Source organism: Phalacrocorax aristotelis, chromosome 21 (assembly GCF_949628215.1).
Source record: "Phalacrocorax aristotelis chromosome 21, bGulAri2.1, whole genome shotgun sequence".
NCBI lineage: Eukaryota > Metazoa > Chordata > Aves > Suliformes > Phalacrocoracidae > Phalacrocorax > Phalacrocorax aristotelis.
In genome coordinates, this window is record NC_134296.1 from 215,606 (window position 1) to 236,891 (window position 21,286).

The 21,286-nt window shown below is 55.0% G+C and overlaps 1 protein-coding gene across 2 annotated transcripts in view; it reads left to right on the forward strand.

Moving 5' to 3' along the window:
• Window positions 1-3,984: 3,984 nt before the first annotated feature.
• LOC142067106 (voltage-dependent L-type calcium channel subunit alpha-1S-like) overlaps window positions 3,985-21,286 on the forward strand; it is a 37,010-nt gene continuing 19,708 nt past the window's right edge. The window contains exons 1-8 of one of the 2 annotated variants that reach the window (XM_075115406.1): window positions 6,945-7,055; window positions 7,960-8,040; window positions 9,128-9,233; window positions 17,239-17,378; window positions 17,947-18,080; window positions 18,662-18,814; window positions 19,104-19,309; window positions 20,152-20,255. In XM_075115406.1, the coding sequence (XP_074971507.1) occupies window positions 8,012-8,040; window positions 9,128-9,233; window positions 17,239-17,378; window positions 17,947-18,080; window positions 18,662-18,814; window positions 19,104-19,309; window positions 20,152-20,255 (872 nt within the window). In that variant the 5' untranslated portion in view covers window positions 6,945-7,055; window positions 7,960-8,011. Of the gene's footprint in view, window positions 4,222-6,944; window positions 7,056-7,959; window positions 8,041-9,127; window positions 9,234-17,238; window positions 17,379-17,946; window positions 18,081-18,661; window positions 18,815-19,103; window positions 19,310-20,151; window positions 20,256-21,286 lie in introns of those variants that run through there. The other variant, XM_075115405.1, reaches the window with a different exon arrangement.

The window sequence follows — 21,286 nt, forward strand, 5'->3', positions numbered from 1 at the left end:
GCTATGCAGTGGCTGCTTTTATGTTTATGCAATAAATGGATGCTTTAACTTTTGTCTTTTTGTGAATGTATAAACCAGCTACAAAAGGCATGTTTTAGATAGCTGAAGCAAAAAAAAAAAAAAAAAAAAAAAAGGCTCAAAGTAGCCTTGCCAGAAATCCCTCTTCCCAGCTACGGGGCAGATGGTGGCTCTTTCCCCTCCTATGCCGCAGGAGACTTCATTCTCTCATTAAGTAACTCATGGCAGTGCTATTTTATGTGCTGGTGTCCGTGAGGTTTTTGGGAAAACTCAAAAAAAAAAACTAGGGTCAAAGCATTAGCTTCTCATTGTCTTCAGTGCAGGTACTTTCCCTCTATTTGGGGGTTTAAACAAAACTTCTCATCTGGGGTTTTGGCTTGTGGGTTCAACCCTGGTAAAGGGATGTTTTCTGTCTACCTAAAAATTAAGACCATGCATGCATCTCCAAGGGACGTAGCAAGAAAAGATCAGGGGTTGTGGCAGTAAACTCAGTGCAGATGAACCACGTCCCTGCTAGGGGCTGCTGACCCCTGCCACAGCTCCCTAACACCGGGTCCAGCCCGGAGCAAGGCTGAGCACGGGGTCCCAGTAGGCACAAACGTACACACACTCCCACACACAGAGGTGCCGAAGCAGCTATATACACATAGGTATGTGCATATATACACACACATATATATATGACTGGGCACACAGGTTAAGACATACACACTCAGCACTCACAAGAACACAAACAGCACCAGCGCCCTCATCCCGTTCCCCTCTCTGGCTGATCAGAGTGAAGGTCCCTTAGTCCTTGAGTGGGGAAAAAATATATATATACACACACATATGTATATATACGTACACACACAGAGGCGTATAACGCAGCTCCCCCCAGCAGCTGGTCAGACCCTCTCTCTGCCCGGTGGCAGCCCCTGGATCCCACCCAGTGCTCCCAGCACCTGGGCACGCCAGCCCCCGAGGCCGCCCCACTCCATGCTGGCAGACACCCCTCTCTCGCACACACGCGCGGGTCTCAGCTGCCCCCACGGCACCCCGCGAACTTCCGTGGTCCCTCCAGCAGCCGCCTGCGTCCCCAGCGTCGCCTGGGCGCTGACCCCGCATCCCAAAGGCGGCCCGGAGTGCGGCTCCCGCTCCCGGGGCAATGCCGGGCTCTGCAGCTCCCGCCGGGGCCGCGGGGCGGGAGCGGGGCAGCCGCCCCTTCCCGCTGCCGCCCGGCTGCCGGCGGCTCGGCTCGGCTGCGCTGGGCTCGGCTCGGCTCGGCTGCGCTGGGCTCGGCTCGGCTCGGCTCGGCTCGGCTGCGCTGGGCTCGGCTCGGCTCGGCTGCGCTGGGCTCGGCTCGGCTCGGCTCGGCAGGGCTCGGCTGCGCTCGGCAGGGCTCGGCTCGGCTCGGCTGGGCTCGGCTGCGCTCGGCAGGACTCGGCTCGGCTGCGCTCGCCTGGGCTGGGCTGTGCTCGGCTCGGCTCGGCTGGACTCGGCTGGGCTGTGCTCGGCTCGGCTCGGCTGGACTCGGCTGCGCTCGCCTGGCTGGCTGCGCTCGCCTGGGCTCGGCTCGGCTCGGCTCGGGGGAGAGCCCAGGCAGGGCCAGTTCCGGTACTGCCGCCCGCAGCGGCGTCCCTCTCCGCTCCCGCCCGCCACCGGCTGCCTCGCCCTGCCCCGGGCACTGAGGCCTTCGGCCAGTGCGTACGGGAGAGAGAGACCGTGGTGGGCCCAGAGAGGGACAGGCTGCCTGCGGCCGGCTGTCTGTCCGGCTCAGGCAGCCCCGAGGGACGGGCAGGCCAAGACCCTGCAGGAGCCGGGCAGCGAGGCAGGGAGGTGCCTGGGCTGGGGAAAGGGGAAGCGTTGGGGAGGTGAATGAACGCAGGTCAGTGCGTGCCAGGAGGTGTGAGGTGTTCGTAGGCGTGGTCGCTGCTGGAGAAGGGGCAGCACAGGCAGCATTTCCATCCCCGCTCTTCACGGCGATGGGAGAAGCCCACCCAGTGGGGCAGGCTCCATCGTGGGCTCGCTGCCTTTGGGCCCCTTCCTAAGGCCATGTCTTTGTGCAGTGACAAAGCAGGAGACGAGCATGAAGACTCACGAAGCATGCAAGGAAGACAAGGATGGATGTGAAAAGGTTTTGTGAGGAAGGAGTCTTTCCCTGCCGGGCAGGTAGGAACCTCTCCGTCAGGCAGACCGCTGCAGCGTGGTTTGTTACAGCCATGTTGGTTGGTGGCTGCCAGCACAGCCCTGTGCGAAATGGTGAGCGCAGCAAGGTGCTGAGCAGTTGCCAGCAGGTGCACGTGGGGGTGTGAGCAAAGGGCTGTGGAGGAGATCAGAGAGGCCTTGAGTGTCCTCTCCACGGGCCCCAGCCTGCACCAGGCTGCACACACACCTCGCACACCCTGCCCTCTTCCTCTGAGACTTTTCCAGGATGAGTCAAAGGGGGCCGATGTTTCTTCCCAGGCTCACCGTTAGATGGGCCCCACATCCTTGCTGTCCCTGGGACAGGTTCTCCTGCACAGGCAGCAGCAGAAATACAGCTCCCGGCTTTCACCAGGGTTTAGGGGGAAGAACAAGGACTAAATGAGAAAAGGGAACATGCTTAGGCCTGCCTCACATGGAGACAGGGCTGCAGCCCTCAGTGGGAATGATTTGACTTTGGTTTGCACAAAATGTGGCAGAGTGGTGTAGGAGGGGGCAGGTTACTTATTTAACCCCTTTACAATCAAAGGTCCCCTCCTCCAAAGTGCATCAAAACTGGAGCAGCTGCAGGAGTTGTTCTTCCATGCTACCTCCCTGCCAGCGCTGTGGCCCTCCTGGCCCTTGACACAGCCTGCTGCACAGCTGCAAAGTAATTTCCCTCCATGGTGGAATCACCCTGCAAAGCAAAGGAGAGGAAGCTTTGAGCAAGGCAGCTGGTGCAGTTGGGTAGAGCAGCTCCCTGGGATGCATGGGGTTGGCTGGGGCACAGCTGGTCAGTCACACAAGGCTGTAGCATCCCTGTAGGACGGGGATACTATTTGCTGTGCGATAGGACTATAAGTAATAAGATCGCTGCAATTATTTTGCTGGCTCAGTCCAGGAAACACCAGGAAAGCCCTTCCCGGTGCCTCAGTTTTCCCTGCTGCGAAGAGATGCTGATAACCTGCCTCTCGCCCTGCCTGCCTTCCAGCTCAGGACTGTTCATACCACTCATCCAGTTGGGCTTTCCCTAGCCCAGCTGGACTGGCCAGGACACAATCCAGCCTGGGCTTGTTGGGTTCCTGCATCCAAACCCTGCAAGCAAGACTGGGGAGGTGAGGCTGAGCAAGGGGTTGAGTGACCGGTGCCAGGCAAGGGTTTCCTCTGCCCCTCCAGAAGAGCAAGCTGGAGCACTTTTTGGACCTACCATGATTCTCTGGAGCTCTGAGGTTGGGGTCAAAGTGCCTGTCAGTGAGATGGACCCAGCCCCAGAGGCTCCCCAGCCCCAGCATCACAGGGTCCAGGGCTCAGCTGAGCAGTTTGCACCAAATGAAGGTAAAATCCTGCAGAGAAAGGGGACTGATCAGTTTGTGCGTTAGCCACCTTTGGCCAGAATTGGGTTCTCCACCTCACCCCGATTCAGCCGGGCGCTGCACACATTGCCCCAGGCAGCCCATCTTGCAGTTTGGGTAAGGGAGGCTGGGGGAGCAGGGGAAAGAGCTGACCTGGGACAAGGCACTTTCCTTTCAGAGACCGTGTGCCCAGCACGCAGCCTGTTCCCACCCCCAGCCCCTGTCAGTGGCATGCGAAGCACTCGCCTGCCTCCCAATGTGCTGGGTAAAGAAGCAACAGCTGCAGGGGCCCTTTTGCTGCCTCAGGAGCTGTGACAGCACCCGGGAGCCAGGCTGGGATCTAAATTTAAACTCATGCTTTGTGTGTTTGTACATGCGAGTGCAGGCTCCAGCCCCAACTGCCCCATCGCCTCCCTCAGTGCGTGGAGGAGACGGGCTCTGCAAGAAGGGAGATCCAGAAGAGCTTCTGCTGGCTGGGACCCTGGGGAAGGGGGGCTCGGCCGTGGGGCAGGAGGGGGAGAAACACCATGGAGCCTACTTCTCCCCAGGATGATGTGAAGGAGAGGCAACAGAAGGACAAGTCCAAGAAGCTGGTACCGCCAGCAGCTCCCCGGCCAGCCAGGGCTCTGTTGTGCTTAACCCTGGAAAACCCACTGCGGAAGGCGTGCATCAGCATCGTGGAGTGGAAGTATCCTTCTGGCTGCGCGGGCTTGGCAGTGCCCGTGTGCGTGCCTGTGAGCAGGGGTGCTGGGGAGCGGGACCCTGTGGGATGCAGGCAGGAGAGCTGCCAGCCCAGTTCAGCACAGGCTGTCTAATTCGGTCTGTAAAAGGCAGCGAGGTGTTTTGGGGTGCCCCAGTGGGATGCATTGGCAATGACTGTGCAAACTGGGAGCATGAATAGGCTTATGGGGGAAGCTGGGGCCGACAAGTGGCTCAGGCCATGGGGACCTTCGGTGGAGTGGTGCGGGGGCAGGCAGGGGCAGCCTGGGTGACAAGGGCCTTGTAGGAGCGAACATGTTTTGCACTGGCAGGAGCTGTGCTGGGTAGAATACGGGAATGTCTGCTGGGAGGGCAGAGGGTTTGGCATGCGAGGAGGGGGCACAGTGCCCATCCCAGGGTGGGGATGGGGATGGGCAGAGGAGGGCCAGGCTGGGGGCGTGGGAGCTGAGCATGGAGCTGGGGACATCACGCTGCCCCAGGGCAGAGGTTTGGGGGTGTGTAGCAAGACCATAACGAGCTGCTTGGGATGATTCTGTGTGTGTGTCACCACTTGCCTGATCTCACAGCTGCTCCCTGCCCCGGGGGTGGGGGCTGGCTGGCACCCCCCGAATCCTGCTGGCACCATTGTCCTCTCGTCTCCCCTTTCCCATCCCTGCTGTCACAGGTGAAGGCTTTTGTGAGTGATACTGTTTAGAGGGACAGTATCTCTGTGCCTCTGGCTTAATTCAGGGATGGGTTTGGGTGGTTGCTCTTTGGTTAGGCATCTTTTCACTGGGGCGTTATAGCTCAGGAATTCCAAAATTTCATGTTTCTGCCACCCATCCATTAGATATTGCCTTGTTCACCTGTATTATATGGAAGGGAAGAGGATGGGAGATGAAATATTTCACTTTGGCTTCAGCAAAACATTTGGGCTCAAGGAAACACGGTGGAATTTGGGGATGTTTCCAGCAGATCCACCCCAACTTTTCTTATTTCAGTTGCTGAACTGATCTGCATGTTCCTGGCCTTGGCAGGATCATCCCAGCCCTGGCCAGGCTTTGCTCTTCTTGGAGGGGGCTTGGTTGCCTAAGGGCTGGGGGCCAGGCCCTGCCCTTAGGAAAGGCTGGCTGTGTTGCTGTACATGTAGTGCCATGGGGACACCAAACCCATGCCCCACGCTGCCAGAGAGGCCGTCTTTTTCAAAGCCCAGGGTGCCCGTTTGCAGGTGCTCAGGGCATGCTCTGGTGGTGCTGTGCTGGCCACGGATTTTGAGCTGCTGTTCCTTCACTGCAAAGGGGCTCTCTGTCCTTCAAGGTGAGGAAGAAGAGCTGTAATTGGGGAATTCTCCGTTTCTGCTCCTCTGCCATGAGGACTGGGTTGTTCTGCCAGGGAAGGGAACTGTGTCAGTGTCTTAAATAGGCACTGAGTACGGAAGAAGCTTATGCGTACACCCTAGTGGCAGGGGAAGAGCTGGAAATAGGACTTATATCTTCCAACATACTCAAACACATTCCTCCTCCTGGGCCAACGTGTGCCAGAGAGAGTGTGTAGCACAATGGGGGTCCTTCCCCCATCGGTGCCCTGGAAGGGGAGTGTGGAGGGGAGAGGTGGGTGTCCCACTAGGAAAGCTGCAGGTGGTTCTGACCTGTGCAGGACAAATGATCCAGGGCATTGGGTTTCTGCAGTGCTTCTCTTGTGCCTGGCTGTATTTATACTGCAATGCACCTGGCTGCCCTCGTTCAGGGATCAGGGTTTGCAAGGCATTGCAGGATCATTCCGGGTCCTGTGAGTTCTTATGGGCTTCAGGGCCAGGCAAGCTGCCAAGGGTAGATTAGCTGTGACCATTTTCTGTGGGATACCTGGCATCTGGGTTCAGTACGGCAGTACGCATTCCTGTTCCTTGGGCCCACCTCTGCTAGACAGCTTCTGCTGTCAGAGAACAAAGCTGGGCCACAGGAGTGGGACAGGGTCTTTTTGAGGCAGTTGGAGAGTAGGGAGCATCACTGCACTCAGTCTAGGGCGGGTGAAAGTCTGGTTGGCTTGAGGCAGAGGGGTTTTTATGCTGAAGTTCACTCACATTTCAAAAAACACGTTTGTCAGCACAAGGAAATCTGGGTACTTGTGAATTGCTGGGTATTGTGCTCAACAGCTAGCCCGGCAGGTTGGTGGTTGTTGGGACACGTCTAGCTGTGTGGTGACACCCAGGTATTCCAGGTTTATTTTGCAGCCAGGAGGACTTCAAGGCAGATGGGTGAGGAGTCTGGGGACCGTGGAGGACCACACAGCTGTAAGGTACTAAGGGCCTGATTCCTGCTGCAAGGGAGGCGCTGGGGCCCTTGGATGCTGTGTGACAGGAGGTTGCCGGAGAGAAAGAAGTGAGATTGCAGGGCAAGGAGCTGAGGAGGACGTTGAGGCTCTGGCTCAGTGGCAAGAGGCAGAGACACTGTGTCCAGTGACACTACATGCCTCTTTTTTTGGTTAGATCTGTCCCACTGCATTTCTACCTAATAACAGTGCCAGACTCGCAGAATTGCAAGCGGCAAGCTGATTCCAGCTCCAGTTACAAGGCAGGTCACACTTGAAGGAGGAGGAAATAAGTATGTGGCTGTTTTCCCAGAGCAGGGGGATGGGCAAAGGCTCTTCCCCTTCTGCACATCAGTGGCTAACGTGGCAGGACCTGAGCTGTGATTCCTGCTCCTCTTTCCACAGCTCTCTCCAACTTGCTCCGTGATGCTGAATGGTCCCTGCACCCTTCACCGTTGCAGCCACGTGGAAACTGGGATGAGTGCTGGCAACATTCATCTCTCACTGTCAGAGTAGGTAGGGAAGCCTCTAACCCCTGGGCTCTGCCCAATTACCTGGAACACAGAGGGGAACAGCTTTTCCAGCTGACTTTAGTTTTTAAAGTGGCGTCAGATTGATGGACAGAAGGGTCCAGAAAAGGCAAAATAACCTGTGGTGTGCACAGGACACAACTGACAGCACTCAGCCAGCTCAGCAGGCCAGTGTGGAAAGAATGCTCCCTAGGTGCCCCTTGTCCCACGATGCTGGATTGGACAGTGGCATGGCCACCACAGCCCAAGGCAGGCCTCAGCACAATTAGCTGGAAAGCTGAGCTAGTCAGTTGATTAACTGTGGCATAGGGGTGTCAATATGGTTGCAGGGCCTCTCTGCTGGGGTACTGAGTTTCGAGGGCTGTGCTGTAGTGGCAGCAGTCTGCATGGCTGTGCTGTCTGTCCCCACTGAGCGTGTTCCTGGGAGCTGTTCTCCTTTGGAAGGTCTACCCAAAGTGAGATGGGGATGCTGGGAAATCCTGTCTTGTACTGGAACCTCTGTACCTACTGGATGAGATTTACCAGTTTGCCCGTGATGGCAGGTTGGAATTTACAGCTGGGGATGGGGATGAAAGATCTCAAAACAGTTTATGGGGGTAGGCGCTGGCTGTGGTCGTAAGTGTGGATGTTGGCTGGTAGGACGATGGAGAGGGGAAGGGGCTGGTGGGGAGTGTGGCGAGTTGTCACTGCTGATTTACGCTGTAGGCGGGTCCGTCCCAGGGGACAGCCAGACCAACATTTTCATTTCCTCCACCTGCTTTTAGTTTCAGAGGCTTCCATGGATACAGGCAAGGCAAGTGGATCGGGGACAACTGAGACGTACTCATCAAGAAACATTATTGGGCAGAAAACTTTGAGATTAGCGTTATGACCAAAAATGTTTCTTGTAGGTTTTTGCATCATGCTGTACCCAGCTGTCTTCTGGCAGCCCGAGGCCACTAGATGAGTGGAGGAGACCCCCTTGCTTTGAGGTATGTGCCTAGCTGCGTGGTGCCGTGGCTAGGCACAAGCACTTTAGAGCTGCAGCAGGGCCTGGATGTGACCAGCATAGGGGCAGCAAAAGACGATGCTGTCGTCTTCTGACCAGATGTGTGGTGCACTCCCAGGGTACCACAGGGTGGCAGATTTGGACCACGCTGGGAGGAACAGAGAGTTCTGCCTCCAAGGTCCCAGAGCCAGAGTTTGAGCTCTTTTGGAGCTTCAGGAATGTGGTAGCTGAAGCTTGACCATGAGGTTTCAGTGGCCCAGCAGATCAGTGACAGCAGCAGGAGCCTGTGCTAGGGCCTTCAGGGGAAATATAAATTCACCGTATTTGTTCAAGAGATGTCACAGGCCCAAACAGCACAATTCTGCCTTCTAGGGAGTGAGATGGAGCTCAAGCTGAGCACTCCAGTTACTCCCAGCCCATGGCACTCCTGGGGACAGTCACAGGCGTGCTGCCTGCACTGGGGCACTGAGGCTGTAGGACACCCAGGGATGTTAGCAGCTGGATGTTCTGCTAGAGGAGACCCTGGCTGAGCTGTCTTGCTAGATACCTTCTAGTCAGGGAGACATGCCCACCTGAGATCCGCTGCTCAGCAGCGTCTCCCTCACGGATGCTGAGCACAGATGGAGCCAGGGGCAGCACATTCCAAAGGGTGATGCTTTGGTTAAGCGTCTACATTATGCAGGAGGGTCCTGACCCTTCAGGATGATTCGCTGAAGGATGATCAGGGGGAAACAATCAGCTCTCCCATGCCCTTGTTATTGCTCCACTGCAGCCTTTTAATTTGTGCCCCTGCCCCATATGTGCTGTGCCAAAGCTTCCCCTCTCCAGCAGACATGCCCTGAGCATCCAGGCCCTGCATCTCATCCTGGCCCATTCCCCCCTTCCCCGGCCACCCAAGAAATGGGCAGCAACTGAGGATGCGCAGAGGGTGAAGGCTGACTGCTCGCTCTGGTTCTCTGCCCCAGTGAGAGGTTGTTCCCCCATAGCCAGTGGGGTTTCCCCACACATACCCATGCACGGCTGTACCTGCTTTTTTGTTCTTGCCTTCGCTCCTTAACACTTTCTCTCAGACCCTTCGAGATCATCATCCTCCTGACCATCTTTGCCAACTGTGTTGCACTGGCCATCTACCTGCCAATGCCTGAGGACGACACCAACGTTGCCAACTCCAGCCTGGTAAGGCACAGCCCTTCCCGCTCTCCTGCTGACCCTCGTGACTGGACAGCCAGGTGCTCGGCTTCGAGGGCTCTGCGGAGCTGGGCCCTCTGTGGTGGGGGTGCAAGAGGGTAATACCTGTAGTGGGGGGATCTGGTGCTGCCCTGGGGATGCAGTCAGATGTCGTTGGTCCACTGAGAGATGCTGCAAAGGCAGAGGCAGGCAGGGTGGCGGAGAGACCGCTGCAAAATGGGTTTTCAGAAGGGCTGAAACCACCCCTAGGTTGAGATCAAAGGCAGCAGATTAGTGTGTGAAGTACACAGGAAGGAGGAACTGATGCCAAAAAAAGAACAAATTCCGTCAATTTTTTTATCATGACACTTCCAAAAGGAAACGTCCTGTTCCAGAAAGGCTGGAATGTTTTGTTTCAGCATTTTTGGAATAACATTTTCTGACCTTTCATTTCAAAACTGTATTTTAATTTTGGTACTTTTTATTTAAGAGGGGGAAAAAACCCATCTCTGTTAAGCAGAGACTTTGCTCCTTTCCAATCAGTTATTCCTTTTTTTTTTTTTTTCCCCCCAGTCACTCCATTTTGCCTGGAATAAGGCATTTTGATAGGAGCTAAATCGATAGTTTGCACTATTTTTAGTTTGCCACCCTTTTCCCCTCTTCAGATCCCCCTTGCGGTTCAGTCCACATCGCTTTCCATTGAGAGTCTGAGTTTGGTGACTGAATCAAAGCATCTAAATATGCCCTTTTTAAAAGAAATGTTCTCTTCTGCTAACTTCAGGACTCCTCAGCGTCGGGTTGGGGTGTGTTGTGTGCAGGTATTGCTGGCAACTTGTGACTTAAAAAAGCACCTCTCTGGTTTTTACCTGTTCGTTAGAGACTCTGCAGAGGAAAATATTAAAGCAGTCAAAGAATCTGAGATACAGAATACAAAGTAAGCTTTTACTTGTGCAATTTTTAGTTCCTTGAAATGCTTTTGTCTCTCTCCTCCTCAACAGGCTTTTAGTGGCACTGAAGATAGCGTTTACTTGTAATTTCCTTGGGAAAAGAAGAAAAGGGGTCATATTGGCAATGTGTTATTACATCTTTTAAAAATAAGTCCAAGGTAGGCCCACAGAGGAGGAGAATTAGAAAAACCCATGGAGAGTTAATTCTTGGGGTGCTTGTTCAGCCTCCCAGTGTGCTGCAAGCTTGGGGCAGAGTTACGCTCAAGACACTGATTTTTGTTTCTTCCCTGCCCAAGGGGGCACAATAGGATTTGAAAGGTGCAGTTATCTCAGCTGAGAGATCAAAGAGAAAGCGAAACTGGGGCAGGTTGAGCGTGGAAAGCAGGAGGTGGGGGCAGCAGGGATTGGGGGCTTCCCGCTGGAAGGGGTTTGGGGATTTGGCTGAGAGCAGGACACCTGCAAGGGCAGAGCTGGAGAAAGGCCAGCAGCATGTGGCAGTGTGGCTCGATCGGGGGGGACAACCTGGCAGCAATGCACCTCGCAGTGCTCCGGCGCAGGCACTGATGCTGCTCAGGAAGGACCAACAGCCTTCCCCATTAATGGGAGGCAGGCAGGCAGGTAGTAATGTCCTCTACAAATGAGATGTCATCTGTTTGTATTTACTGTATGTTAGATTACTTATGCTATATCCTATTGGGGGATTTTTCAGCCTGTTGCCATGCCAACAGCTCTCTGTATCGGGAGCCTGGCAGCCCCAGGCCTCTCTTTCATCCATGCTCTGCATGTCCCTTTGTCATCATGTTCTGGCAGCTTTGTAGGAGCAGTCCCAGCTAGGAGCTGAGCCAGACCCGTACCATCTTGCGTATCAGGCCGTGCTCTCTACGGGACCCGCAGGTAGTGCAACAAAGGCTTGTTGGAGGTGTTTTCCTGCAGCAGAGAGATGCTGCAATGCATTAATTCTGTCCCTGTCACTTTTTAAACTCCCTCTCTTCATTGCCCAGTCTGCTTCAGAGAGGATTTTGTTTATCTAAGACCTTGAAATTGTTGAGGAGGCAAAATGTATGAGGGGAGCTGAGTCAGAGCAGCAAGGACATTGCCCCACATTATTTGTGGAGGCAGGATCTAGGCTCAGCCTAGAGAGCTCACTGCTAATGGATGTGCAGGAGCCTGACCAGCCCGAGTTCCCTTCAGAGAAGCCTCCTGCATCCCAGGCACTTGATGCAGTGAAAGCCACCCTGCTCTAATGCTGGGGGTCTCCAGTGAGGAGAGGCTTGGGAAGGGAGGATCTCCTGTGAGGCCTCTGCTGCCACTTTCTTCCCGCAAGGTTGGAAAACCTGGAAAGCAGCCAGGCTTCTGACTGTGTCTTTCCAGGACCACCCAGTGAAGATTTGCAGACAGCATTTACACTAGATTTAGAATTAGTCTCATGAAAGCTTTGTTAACCAGAACTCATTCTGGGAGGTGACAAAAGTGTATTTAATAACCTGTAAATCTTCTACGAATCCATTTCACTTTATCCTGGAAAAAATACAGTTGTTTAGTTTCAACATCTTTCATTCCTATTCTTTTTAGATTAGAGTTCTTCTAATCCAGAGATTTTTTTGTAATGCTGTTTTTGTCTAATTTTGTCTAATTCTAATGAAATCAAAATACTGTCTTTGATGCTGATGAAATGATTTTGACTTTCCAACTCAATCAAAAATTCAAAGTGTTTATTTTCACTTTGACTTGAGTTTTCAAAATTGTCGGTGAGCTCCAAAACACGCTGTCCTTCATTAGAGGCCTTGCCCCAGGAGCAGGCAAGTTCAGAAATGTGTTTAGCAAGGCAGGTTACTCAAAGGGATTCACCCAAGAAAGTACAGATGTCTGCACGTGAGCTGGCTGCCTGGACTCCATTTACGGTCAACGGAGAAATAAAGGCAAATTTAGAGTAGGGTTTGTCTTGTAGGGCAGTTGGTCTGCTCCTGCAGTTCTGATGGGTGGCGGCTGACATGCTGCACGCACTAACGTACCTGCTTTTCCCCACCAATGGGACCCAAGGGCTCAGAGGGAGGCCACCCTTTCAGAGCATCCAAAAGCAGCTGGGCTGAGTCCCGTGTGCTTTGTAAAACTATCAGGTAGAGCATGGGGCCTGGTGAGTGGGGGACGGAGCTGGAGCTCAAGCTGTACAGAAGACACTTTTAATAACACAGGTGACGGCCTATGTGTAGGCAGTCTGCTAGTATCACAGATAATGGCTCTATGTTTAAGTAGAACAGATGTTTCATATAGAGGAATATGCTTCCAAAAATCCTGCCATTTTGGGTTGCATTGGGTTGTACCTCAGCCACAGGGGTCAGTGACCTGAACACAGCTCCAGGCACAATTCGGTTACAGGAATATGGGTGTCTGATGCTGTTGCAGGTGTCCCAGACCTCCATCTGTGGCTCTGGAGGCCTGTGACTTGCTTGTGGGTCCTGTGTAACGTCATCTGCTCCAGGATTGTCTCATGTAGCCCAGGGAATCTCCAGTAGCACTGAAAACAGCTGTGTTCAGGCAGCTGACCTGTGTCTAGCAGTCCTTGAGCAGAGATTGCTGATCCAGTGCTGGTTTTGAAGCGTGAGTACCTGCAGTTGGGTGTCCCCTGAGGCTGGCATGGGTCACTCACTGCAGGAAAGGCCTCTGCATGGGGTTTTCCTAGAGCCTTGGGTCACCCTTGATCTCCTGGGGTCCTCTAATAGCTGTGAGAATAGACCACACGCCCGCACATCTCCACGCACAGACTCGGTGCATGGGACTTCAGAAACTGCAGTTGCTTTTACCCAGCATCTTGAGAGAGGCACATAAAGATGCAGCTGTACAAGTGTCCCCTGCCTCAATCCTCCCCTTTGCTCTGGGCTGGGGCTGCTGTCAAGGACCGGCACCCTGCCCAGCTTGTGACTTGGCTGGCCTAGCAGCCTCCATGGCTCAACCTGGGGTTTTGGGTAGGCAGCTAAGCCAGGCCCCTCTGATGTCCCTCTTGCTGTCCCGTCCTGGCCCTACTCACGGGCACTCGGCCACCCCAGCAGCCTTTTCACATACAGACCTGCCATCACAAGGTTGCCTTCTTTCAGGCTCCTCCCCCGTGTACAGAGCTGGCGAGAGGATTTCACCTCCCCTTTGCACAGATCCCAGCTGTGACTTTTGCTGCACGTTACCGATACACAGCTCTCACCCTCCAGTTTGGCCAGCAGAGCTGACCACTTGTCCTGAATGCCAGTAAAAAATACAGCAGCTTCCAAAGCCTGCCCCGTCAAGCAGGATGCCCCGTGGTCTCCAGCTCTGCAGCAAGGCTTCCTCTGAAGGGACCTTGCTGACCATCTGCTCCCAGCCCTGGAGAAGGGCGGAACAGCGGCAGCTCCCCTGGATTTCTTTTCCTCTAGTTGGGTTCTCTACACCCTGGGTCTGACAGGCAGCAGCTGAGCCCCTGTCTGTGCTGTCTCCAAATCATTCTCCTGTCCATGGTTTTGCTGGCTGAGGTGGCAGCATCCAGCAAAGCCTTTTCAAACTGAGCAGATCTAGGGCATCTAGTCCAGGGACAACCCTCAGGAATGCCACCAATGAGTCCCACAGACACCCGACCAGCCGTGGTGCAGCTGGTGTGCGGGGAAGGGACATGGAGCAATGAGGAGCTCTGGACAGTGAGTGAGGGAGACGCAATGGGGAACAACTCGTAGGGCCTGGCTCCTCCATGCTTGCAGAGCTGCTGGAATGGTTTATTGCTTTTTCGGTCCCTATCTCTGCGGCCCTGGGGTTTGTCAAGCCCAGGTCTGTCACGTGTTTATGGGAAAGAAGGAGCTGTGGCTGGGGGCTATGGCAAGAAAATCACAGCATCACAGAGTAGCTGAGGGTGGAGAGGCCTCTGGAGATCATCTAGTCCAATCCCTTGCTCTAAAAACTTTTTGCAGACGATTCAAAAACTCTGCCAAATTCTTTCCTGCACCTCTTGCCATCCCAAGCACTCCCCACGCTCTGACAGAGGCCACTGTGAGAAACAGAAGTGTTTCTCTCAGTGTCTCTTCCCGGACATGCAGGGTACCAGGGGTTCCCACCATGTACTCAAAGGAGCCTTCCTCTGCTCCAGCCCTCATTTTTATCTTGATTTCCAAAGGAAGGGGAGCCTATGAGATTGCTGTAACTGTGTTCCCATGCATTCATTAACTGTCCTGTCCCCTTTTCCTTCTCAGATCTGCAGGGCTTGTCTCACTACATTCAGGGGAATGGAAGAAAGGCACAGCTACTCTCTTCTGCAAAGCATGGTTGCTGCAAGGGTGTTTTGTGTTTAAAAAGCCCTTATGAAAGACTTCAGCAGCACAGCTACGTGCCCTGCATGTACTGGTGCAGGCAGTCCACGCACGCATCCTGGTCAACCCACTGGTGCACGTACAAAGACCATTTCTACTGGGGAGGGTGGTCAAACACTGGCACAGGTTGTCCAGGCTGGGTGTGGGATCTTTGGAGTCATTCAAAACCTGCAAGGACTAATTTCTGAGCAACCCGTTACAAGCTGGCCCTGCTTTGAGCAGCGAGGGCTTAGACTAGGTGATCTCCAGACATCCTGGCCAGCCTCAAACCTGTGATCTGTGACAACTGTCTCAGCCAGAGCAAGGGCCACCCTGCAGCCTGGCAGCAGAGGTGATGGGGGCTGGGGCTGCAGGGCAAAGCGGAGCAAGGGCCTGGCTGGGACTGAGAGGCTCAGGGGGAGGTGCAGGGGCTGATGGTGCAGGAGCAGGAACAGGGGGCACGGAGGAGGGCAGGAGGCTGGGGACAGTTTGGAGGGGTCAGGGAGGAATGTGACTGCTGGGAGTCCTGCTCCACACGGATGTCTCTGCAGGGAAGCAGAGGTAGCTATCTGGATTTGTTACGGTCACACTGTCCCCTCACCATCTATCCCCCACTTTGACCAGCCAGGTGCCAAGCCCTGCCCCCCCGTTCCCTGGGAGGAGACACCAGGGACAAGGGGCTGGTGCCCATTCTGGAGAGCCCTGCGTGGCCGTAGGGGCCGGGAGCCGACATTGCTGAGCAGGCTGGAGCTGTGTCATGTTGCACTGCATCGGCGTGGTGCACGCTGTTATTCCTGCTGCTCTGTGGCTCATTCGGCAGCCGCAGGTCGGGTTACTCTGTGTCCCCTAACATGGTTGAAGCATGTGTGTGTGTAGCAGCCTGGTGTGTTATAAAGACCTCTGTCTTTTTATAGTGGCTTTTTGAAGGCTGGGCTCTTCATACACCCAATCCCAGCTCTGCCAGGCAGCCCAGCCACCCTCTCCTAAGCAGCCTCCTGCCATGGGCCAGGTTTGAAACCTGCTGCTCACTGACTGCGCATGGTGGGCAAACACCATTGGAGCCGGCCAAAGCACTCACCTGGTCTGGGCTTCTGAAAGGGACCTCCAGGGAACAGCAAGTCACCTTTTGATTCTGGGCAAGTGCTTTTTAGAGGGGCATCCCTGCCAGTCAGAGACCCTGGAGCCTGACTCTGTCCTGTTGGATGAAGCAGGGCAAGGGATTAGCTTTTGCAATGCTGGGGTTCCAGATTGGATCCTGACCCTCACCAGCCTGGGCCTTGGCAGCTGCAGAGCTGCTGTAGCTTGCAGTGGGCTCCCCATTTCTCCTCCATTTGCAGCAGGGAAGATCCCCCACCACACCACTGGCTGCTGGTGCAACTCTGCAGTCCCTCCATACCTGAAATAATCCTCACGATAGTTGTATCTGTATGTCTGGGATTCCAAGGACAGGCTTTTGGGGACAGACTAGGGGGGATCTGTCACTGATAAGACAGGAAGGTGAGTGGCATCGAGTTGCCTTAGGTAAAACCTTGAAGACAGAACCCTGATAACACCAGTAAACACAATGCTTAGGTCTCTGCTCTTACCATTGCTGCCCTCAGATCCAACAAGGAACTGGCACTTGTATGGGTGACAGACATACAGGGAGACTTGGCACAGCCACTGCTGCTGAACACGGTAATTGAGCAAGCAATGCTTCTGTCTGAGCCCTGGCCCTGGTTGCTTGAGGGACCCTGGGAGGAAGGTATGCTTGCAGCACTGCAGCCTTCCCCAGTTTGGCCTCAGAGAGACGTTTCTGCCTTTCTGGGTGCAATTCCTTGCAGAGCCCAAGCAGGGATGCTCTTTGCCCGTCATGGGGTGCAGATGGAGGAGAGGGGCCATGGAAGACCAGAAATATAAATACCCCAATCCATCTGGGTGCCTTGGAGGGATTTTAATCCCAGTCTGGAACAGGGTGTCAGCAGCAAGGGCAGTGATCACAGTGACAGGCAGAACCAGGTGGGCTCTTGGATGTGCTCTGGAGAAAGATGAGCTATTCTGGGCCATGTGGCTGCAGGGCTGTGCCAAGCCCTTGCAGTGGGGTGCCAGGTCCCACCTGGGAGTGGGCACAACACCTCTGCCTAGCAGAGACCCCAGGCCAGCTTCTAGCAGCTCACTCTGCCAGGCGGACATATGGCATTAGGCAGAAGGTCTTGAGCCCAAAGCCTCACTTCCCTGGGAGCCCAGGGCAGAGGGAAGCCACAGTGCAGCTGGCTTCCCCCATGGTGACTCTGTGGTGTCTCCAGAACAAACCCAGCAAGCCTCAGCTGGAGAGGATGAGGGGGAGGCATCAGTGCTGCCTGCGGGAGGAAGGCTATGGGAGTATGGGAGGGTGGGGCAGCAGGCAGGAGAGCCAGAGATGTGCAGTGCCCTGGGCCAGGCACTTTTGGGCGCTGGGTTGGGAAGTGAGTGGTGGCTTTGCTGGTGTAGTTTGTAAGAGCAGGTTCCCGTAGCCCAGGGATGTGGTCCTGGCAGCGTGCCATTGAAGGGACGCAGGGGATCACGCCGCGGGCCAGAGGGTGGCATGTGGTGGCTCAGCATGCCACCCCTTCCTGCCCAGGGTAGCCTTAGCGCTGCCCGATGCGTGTGGGAGATCACAGATGGGTTGGCAGTAGGGGCCGAACCCATAGACACACGGGGGGGCAGCCGTGCATGGTGGTGATGCCAAGGGAGGTGACAGTCTGCTCTAACGGAGCATCCTCTCCTGCTTGCCTTTCCAATCCCCAGGAGAAGATCGAATACGCCTTCCTGATCTTCTTTGCCATTGAGGCAATGCTCAAGATAATTGCCTACGGGTTTCTTTTCCACACGGATGCCTATCTCCGAAACGGCTGGAACGTGCTCGACTTCTCCATCGTGTCCCTGGGGTAATGCAAGGAGGGGAAGCTGCTGGTGCCCAGCTTGTGCCAAGGCCTGGTCCACAGCCTATCAGCTACATTGATTTTTCTAGTGACTGCAGTGGGTTTGGGGGCAACCTGCGGTCTCAGTTCATGCCCTGCTCCCACGGGCCCCTTTTTCATGCCCTGATATCCCCGGGGATCCTCCCTCACTCCTGTTTCTTCCTGTCTGACTCCTTAACGCCTTTCAGGTCTCCTTGCCCTGGAGAATGGGAGTGCCATGGAGTCATCTGGGGTTTGGCACACGGGGAGAGGGTCCACTGGGCACGAGGGGTGGGAGGGCCCCCCGCTGGTCAGCGGTGAGTGCGCAGAGGGGTGCCCAGCCACGAGTGCGCCCAGGAGTTGGACTTAGCAAGAGCTGTTCCCTGGGTCAGGCTGAGCGTGGCTGGCAGAGTCCTGTCCCTCTCTTCCCTGCCTGCAGAGCACTGACTCCTTAGCACAGGTTTCTTGGTCTCCATCCTCACGCCCTTCTCTTTCTCCCTGTCCTTCCTTCTGCTTCTCCCCCTTTCTTCCCTGCTCTGTGCCCCGGCTCTTTCAGGCTTATCACCATGACCTTGGAGCAGGTCAATGCGAAGCAGGGAGGGACTTCAGGGGGAAAAGGCGGCTTTGACGTGAAGGCCCTGCGAGCGTTTCGTGTGCTGAGACCCCTGCGCCTGGTGTCCGGAGTGCCGAGTGGGTGCTGGGCACCCTGCCACCGTGAAGAGCTGGCGGGTGGATTGAACCCCTGTGCCTGGCCAGGGTGGGGGGCCACGGGGCAGGTTTCTTGTTGCTGCTGGGTCAAGCCCAGCCACAGGGTGGGCGTGGAGGAGCCACAGGTTCTTGCTCATCCCCACAGCTTGCAACTGTCAGCACTGGGGATCTGCAGGTCAGCGCAAATGTAGCTCCCTCCATGGGTCAGTGTCAGCACCTGTGGGTGGCCAGGGTGAAAGGGGCTGGAACCTCGCTCTGGTTTCTCAGGGCAGGGATCTCCTTCTCCCAGAGCTCAGGATGAGAGCACCAGAACAAATGGAGGGGCGTGAAGCAGCCTCCAGCACTGCCTGGTGCGTGGCTCTGCTGAGGCCTTCCACATGCTCTATGGTGGGTAGAGAAAGGGACTTTTGCTTCAGCGATTTCATTCCCAACCAACCTGTGCCCCTCTTCCCTTGGCACGGGGCATTTCAGAGGCTGCTTGTCAGAGGGGCTGACAGGAACGCAAGGTGCACCCAAAGCTGTTTATGAAGTGGTTGACCTCCTCTCCCTTCTCCTCGGTGCAGGCCTTCAGGTCGTCCTGAACTCCATCATCAAGGCCATGGTGCCCCTGCTCCACATCGCCCTGCTGGTCCTCTTCATGATCATCATCTATGCCATAGTTGGGCAAGAGCTCTTCAAGGGCAAGATGCACAAGACCTGCTACTATCTCGGGACAGGTGGGGCTGTGGCGGGGGGCTGATACGGCAGAGATGTCTCTGTGTGGCTGCTGTGGGGACCACAGAGGTTCTGCGGGTGGCAGGAAGTCTGGTCTTGCCAGCGTCAGGCCTGGGAGTGTGGCAGGCCTGAAGGATGTTTGGTACAGCACACAGCTTGGTGATGTACGTGGTGTGAGGAGGTGGTGAAAGGAAAAGCCCCTTTTGGAAAGCTTCTGCAGGAGGCTGGGAAGTGCTGGAACCTGCTCTACTTGGCCTGACCTGCTGCTCACACCACGGCTTTCCCCCTCAGATGTGATTGCCACGGTGGTGTCAGAGAAGCCAGCCCCATGCACCAGCTCTGGCCACGGGCGACACTGCACCATCAATGGCACTGAATGCCGAAGCGGCTGGCCGGGGCCCAACGACGGCATTACTCACTTCGACAACTTCGGCTTTGCCATGCTGACTGTCTATCAGCGCATCACCATGGAGGGCTGGACCGAAGTCCTCTACTGGGTAGGCTCCAGCAGCTTCGGCTTGGTGCCCAGCTCGCAGAGGTCACTGCTGGTCCTGCCTCAGAGAATCATAAAATGATAGAATCATTAAGGTTGGAAAAGACCTCTGAGATCATCTAGTCCAACCCCAAACCCAACACCCCCAGGCCTCCTAAACCATGTCCCCAAGCGTCACTTCTACACGTTTTTTTGAACCCCCCCCAGGGACGGTGACTCCCCCACCTCTCTGGGCAGCCTGTGCCAATGCCTGACCGCTCTTGCAGTGAAGACATTTTCCCTCATAGCCAATCTAAACCCCTCTAAAGGGCGAGGAATTCCCTCCAGGACACAGGTCCCCATAGCAGGGCCAGGCCTCCCAGCCAGTGAAAGACATCCTGCCCCCACCAAGCTTCATGCGGTGATGCACATCCCATAGTGCACCAGGCACCTCTTCTGCATCTTTGCAGGCACTGCTCAAGCTGTCCTTGCTCTCCAGGTAGACAGGAGGGTGCTCCAGCTCCCACCTTTGTGAAGGGGTACAGGCCGAGCACAACAACGGCTGGCTGGTGGGTGCTTCGGCAAAACCCCATGTTTTGCAGTCCTTGGGAGACTGTCTTGCTGAGGCTTAGGCATGGGGCTGATGTTTATATCTGCCCCCAAAATGCTTGGGTCTCGCTTTACCTCCACAAAAACCTGATGCAAAGTCATAAGGCGGCAGAGCTCAGAGTCAGGTTTAGCTGCTACCATCCCAAGCACTCATTTTAGGGGGGGGCAAAGCTCCCAGAGGCTGTTGAGGGAGCCCTAAGGGGAGACAGACAGCAGGCACTGTGTTCAGGATGCTTCATCTGCCTCTCTCCTTGCCAGGTGAATGATGCCATTGGGAATGAATGGCCCTGGATCTACTTCGTCAGCCTTATCTTGCTTGGCTCCTTCTTCGTCCTCAACCTGGTGCTGGGGGTGCTCAGTGGGTAAGTGCCGCCCCGTCCTTTCTCTTTGCCGGCAGATCAGTGAGCGTTATCAGAGCGTGGACATTGGCTGGTTTTAATTATACAAGAAGGAAGCCTGGAAAAGTTTCTGTTCCTTTTCCTCTGCTGTTCCTCTCCCCTGCTTTTGCATGCTTAGAAACCCTGAGCCTTGAGTTACTTTTTGTGCTAGTGTCCATGACTCTCTGAGGTTTTAGCTCAACGCCTAACACAGAAATCTTTTCCCTGTAGCACAAGCAGCGGTCAGCAAACACAGCCATGGAGCACGATATTAGGTGTTTGTAGTGTGGTCTGCCAGCACTCACAGCAAAAGAAGCTGAGCAGGGAGCTCAAAGCAGCAGTCTTTACACCATGGCTGTGGGTCGAGACACTCATTCTCACGGGTACCCACAGCACTGCTGTCCTCTTGTGAGCACACATGATTTCCTCATGGCCAACCTAAGGAAACCACCTTTGTTAGGAATGCAGGGGATCCAAGAGAATTTTAGTTACTCTAATTAATGCTTCAACAGTCTTATCCAAGTACCACAATGAGCTATCATCAGTCTGGTTACAATGATCCTGACACTTCTGTGCCAAATGACTCAGTCGGTGCTAGTTCCCATAGTAGTACAGTTAAAGCTGCCACGTGCAAAATCCCTGGTGCCACGCTCAGCCTACTATGCATTGCTGTGGTGGGGTGCCAGCATCCTGGTTTTGTTGCTGGGAAGCGTGCGTTGTTCTGGTGAGTGAGGGTAGCTTTTCTCCTCAGTTCTGTGTAGGCTCAGGGTGGTTTTTATATGTTTCAGTCCTGTGCGTGTGAAGTGGCTCACACTCATCGTCTCTGTTGGTTCACAGGGTTAGTTATACCCTGTATTACTTGGATTTGTTAGCCGCCTTCTGTGGCGAGAACCATACACCTGCACAAGGTTAAACCAAACTGGGTATTAATATAACTAGAACAAGCTCAAAACCGCAAGACAGATCACAGGCACCCGACCCTTGCATGAAGTTGGCTATAACAGCAGGACTGTAGT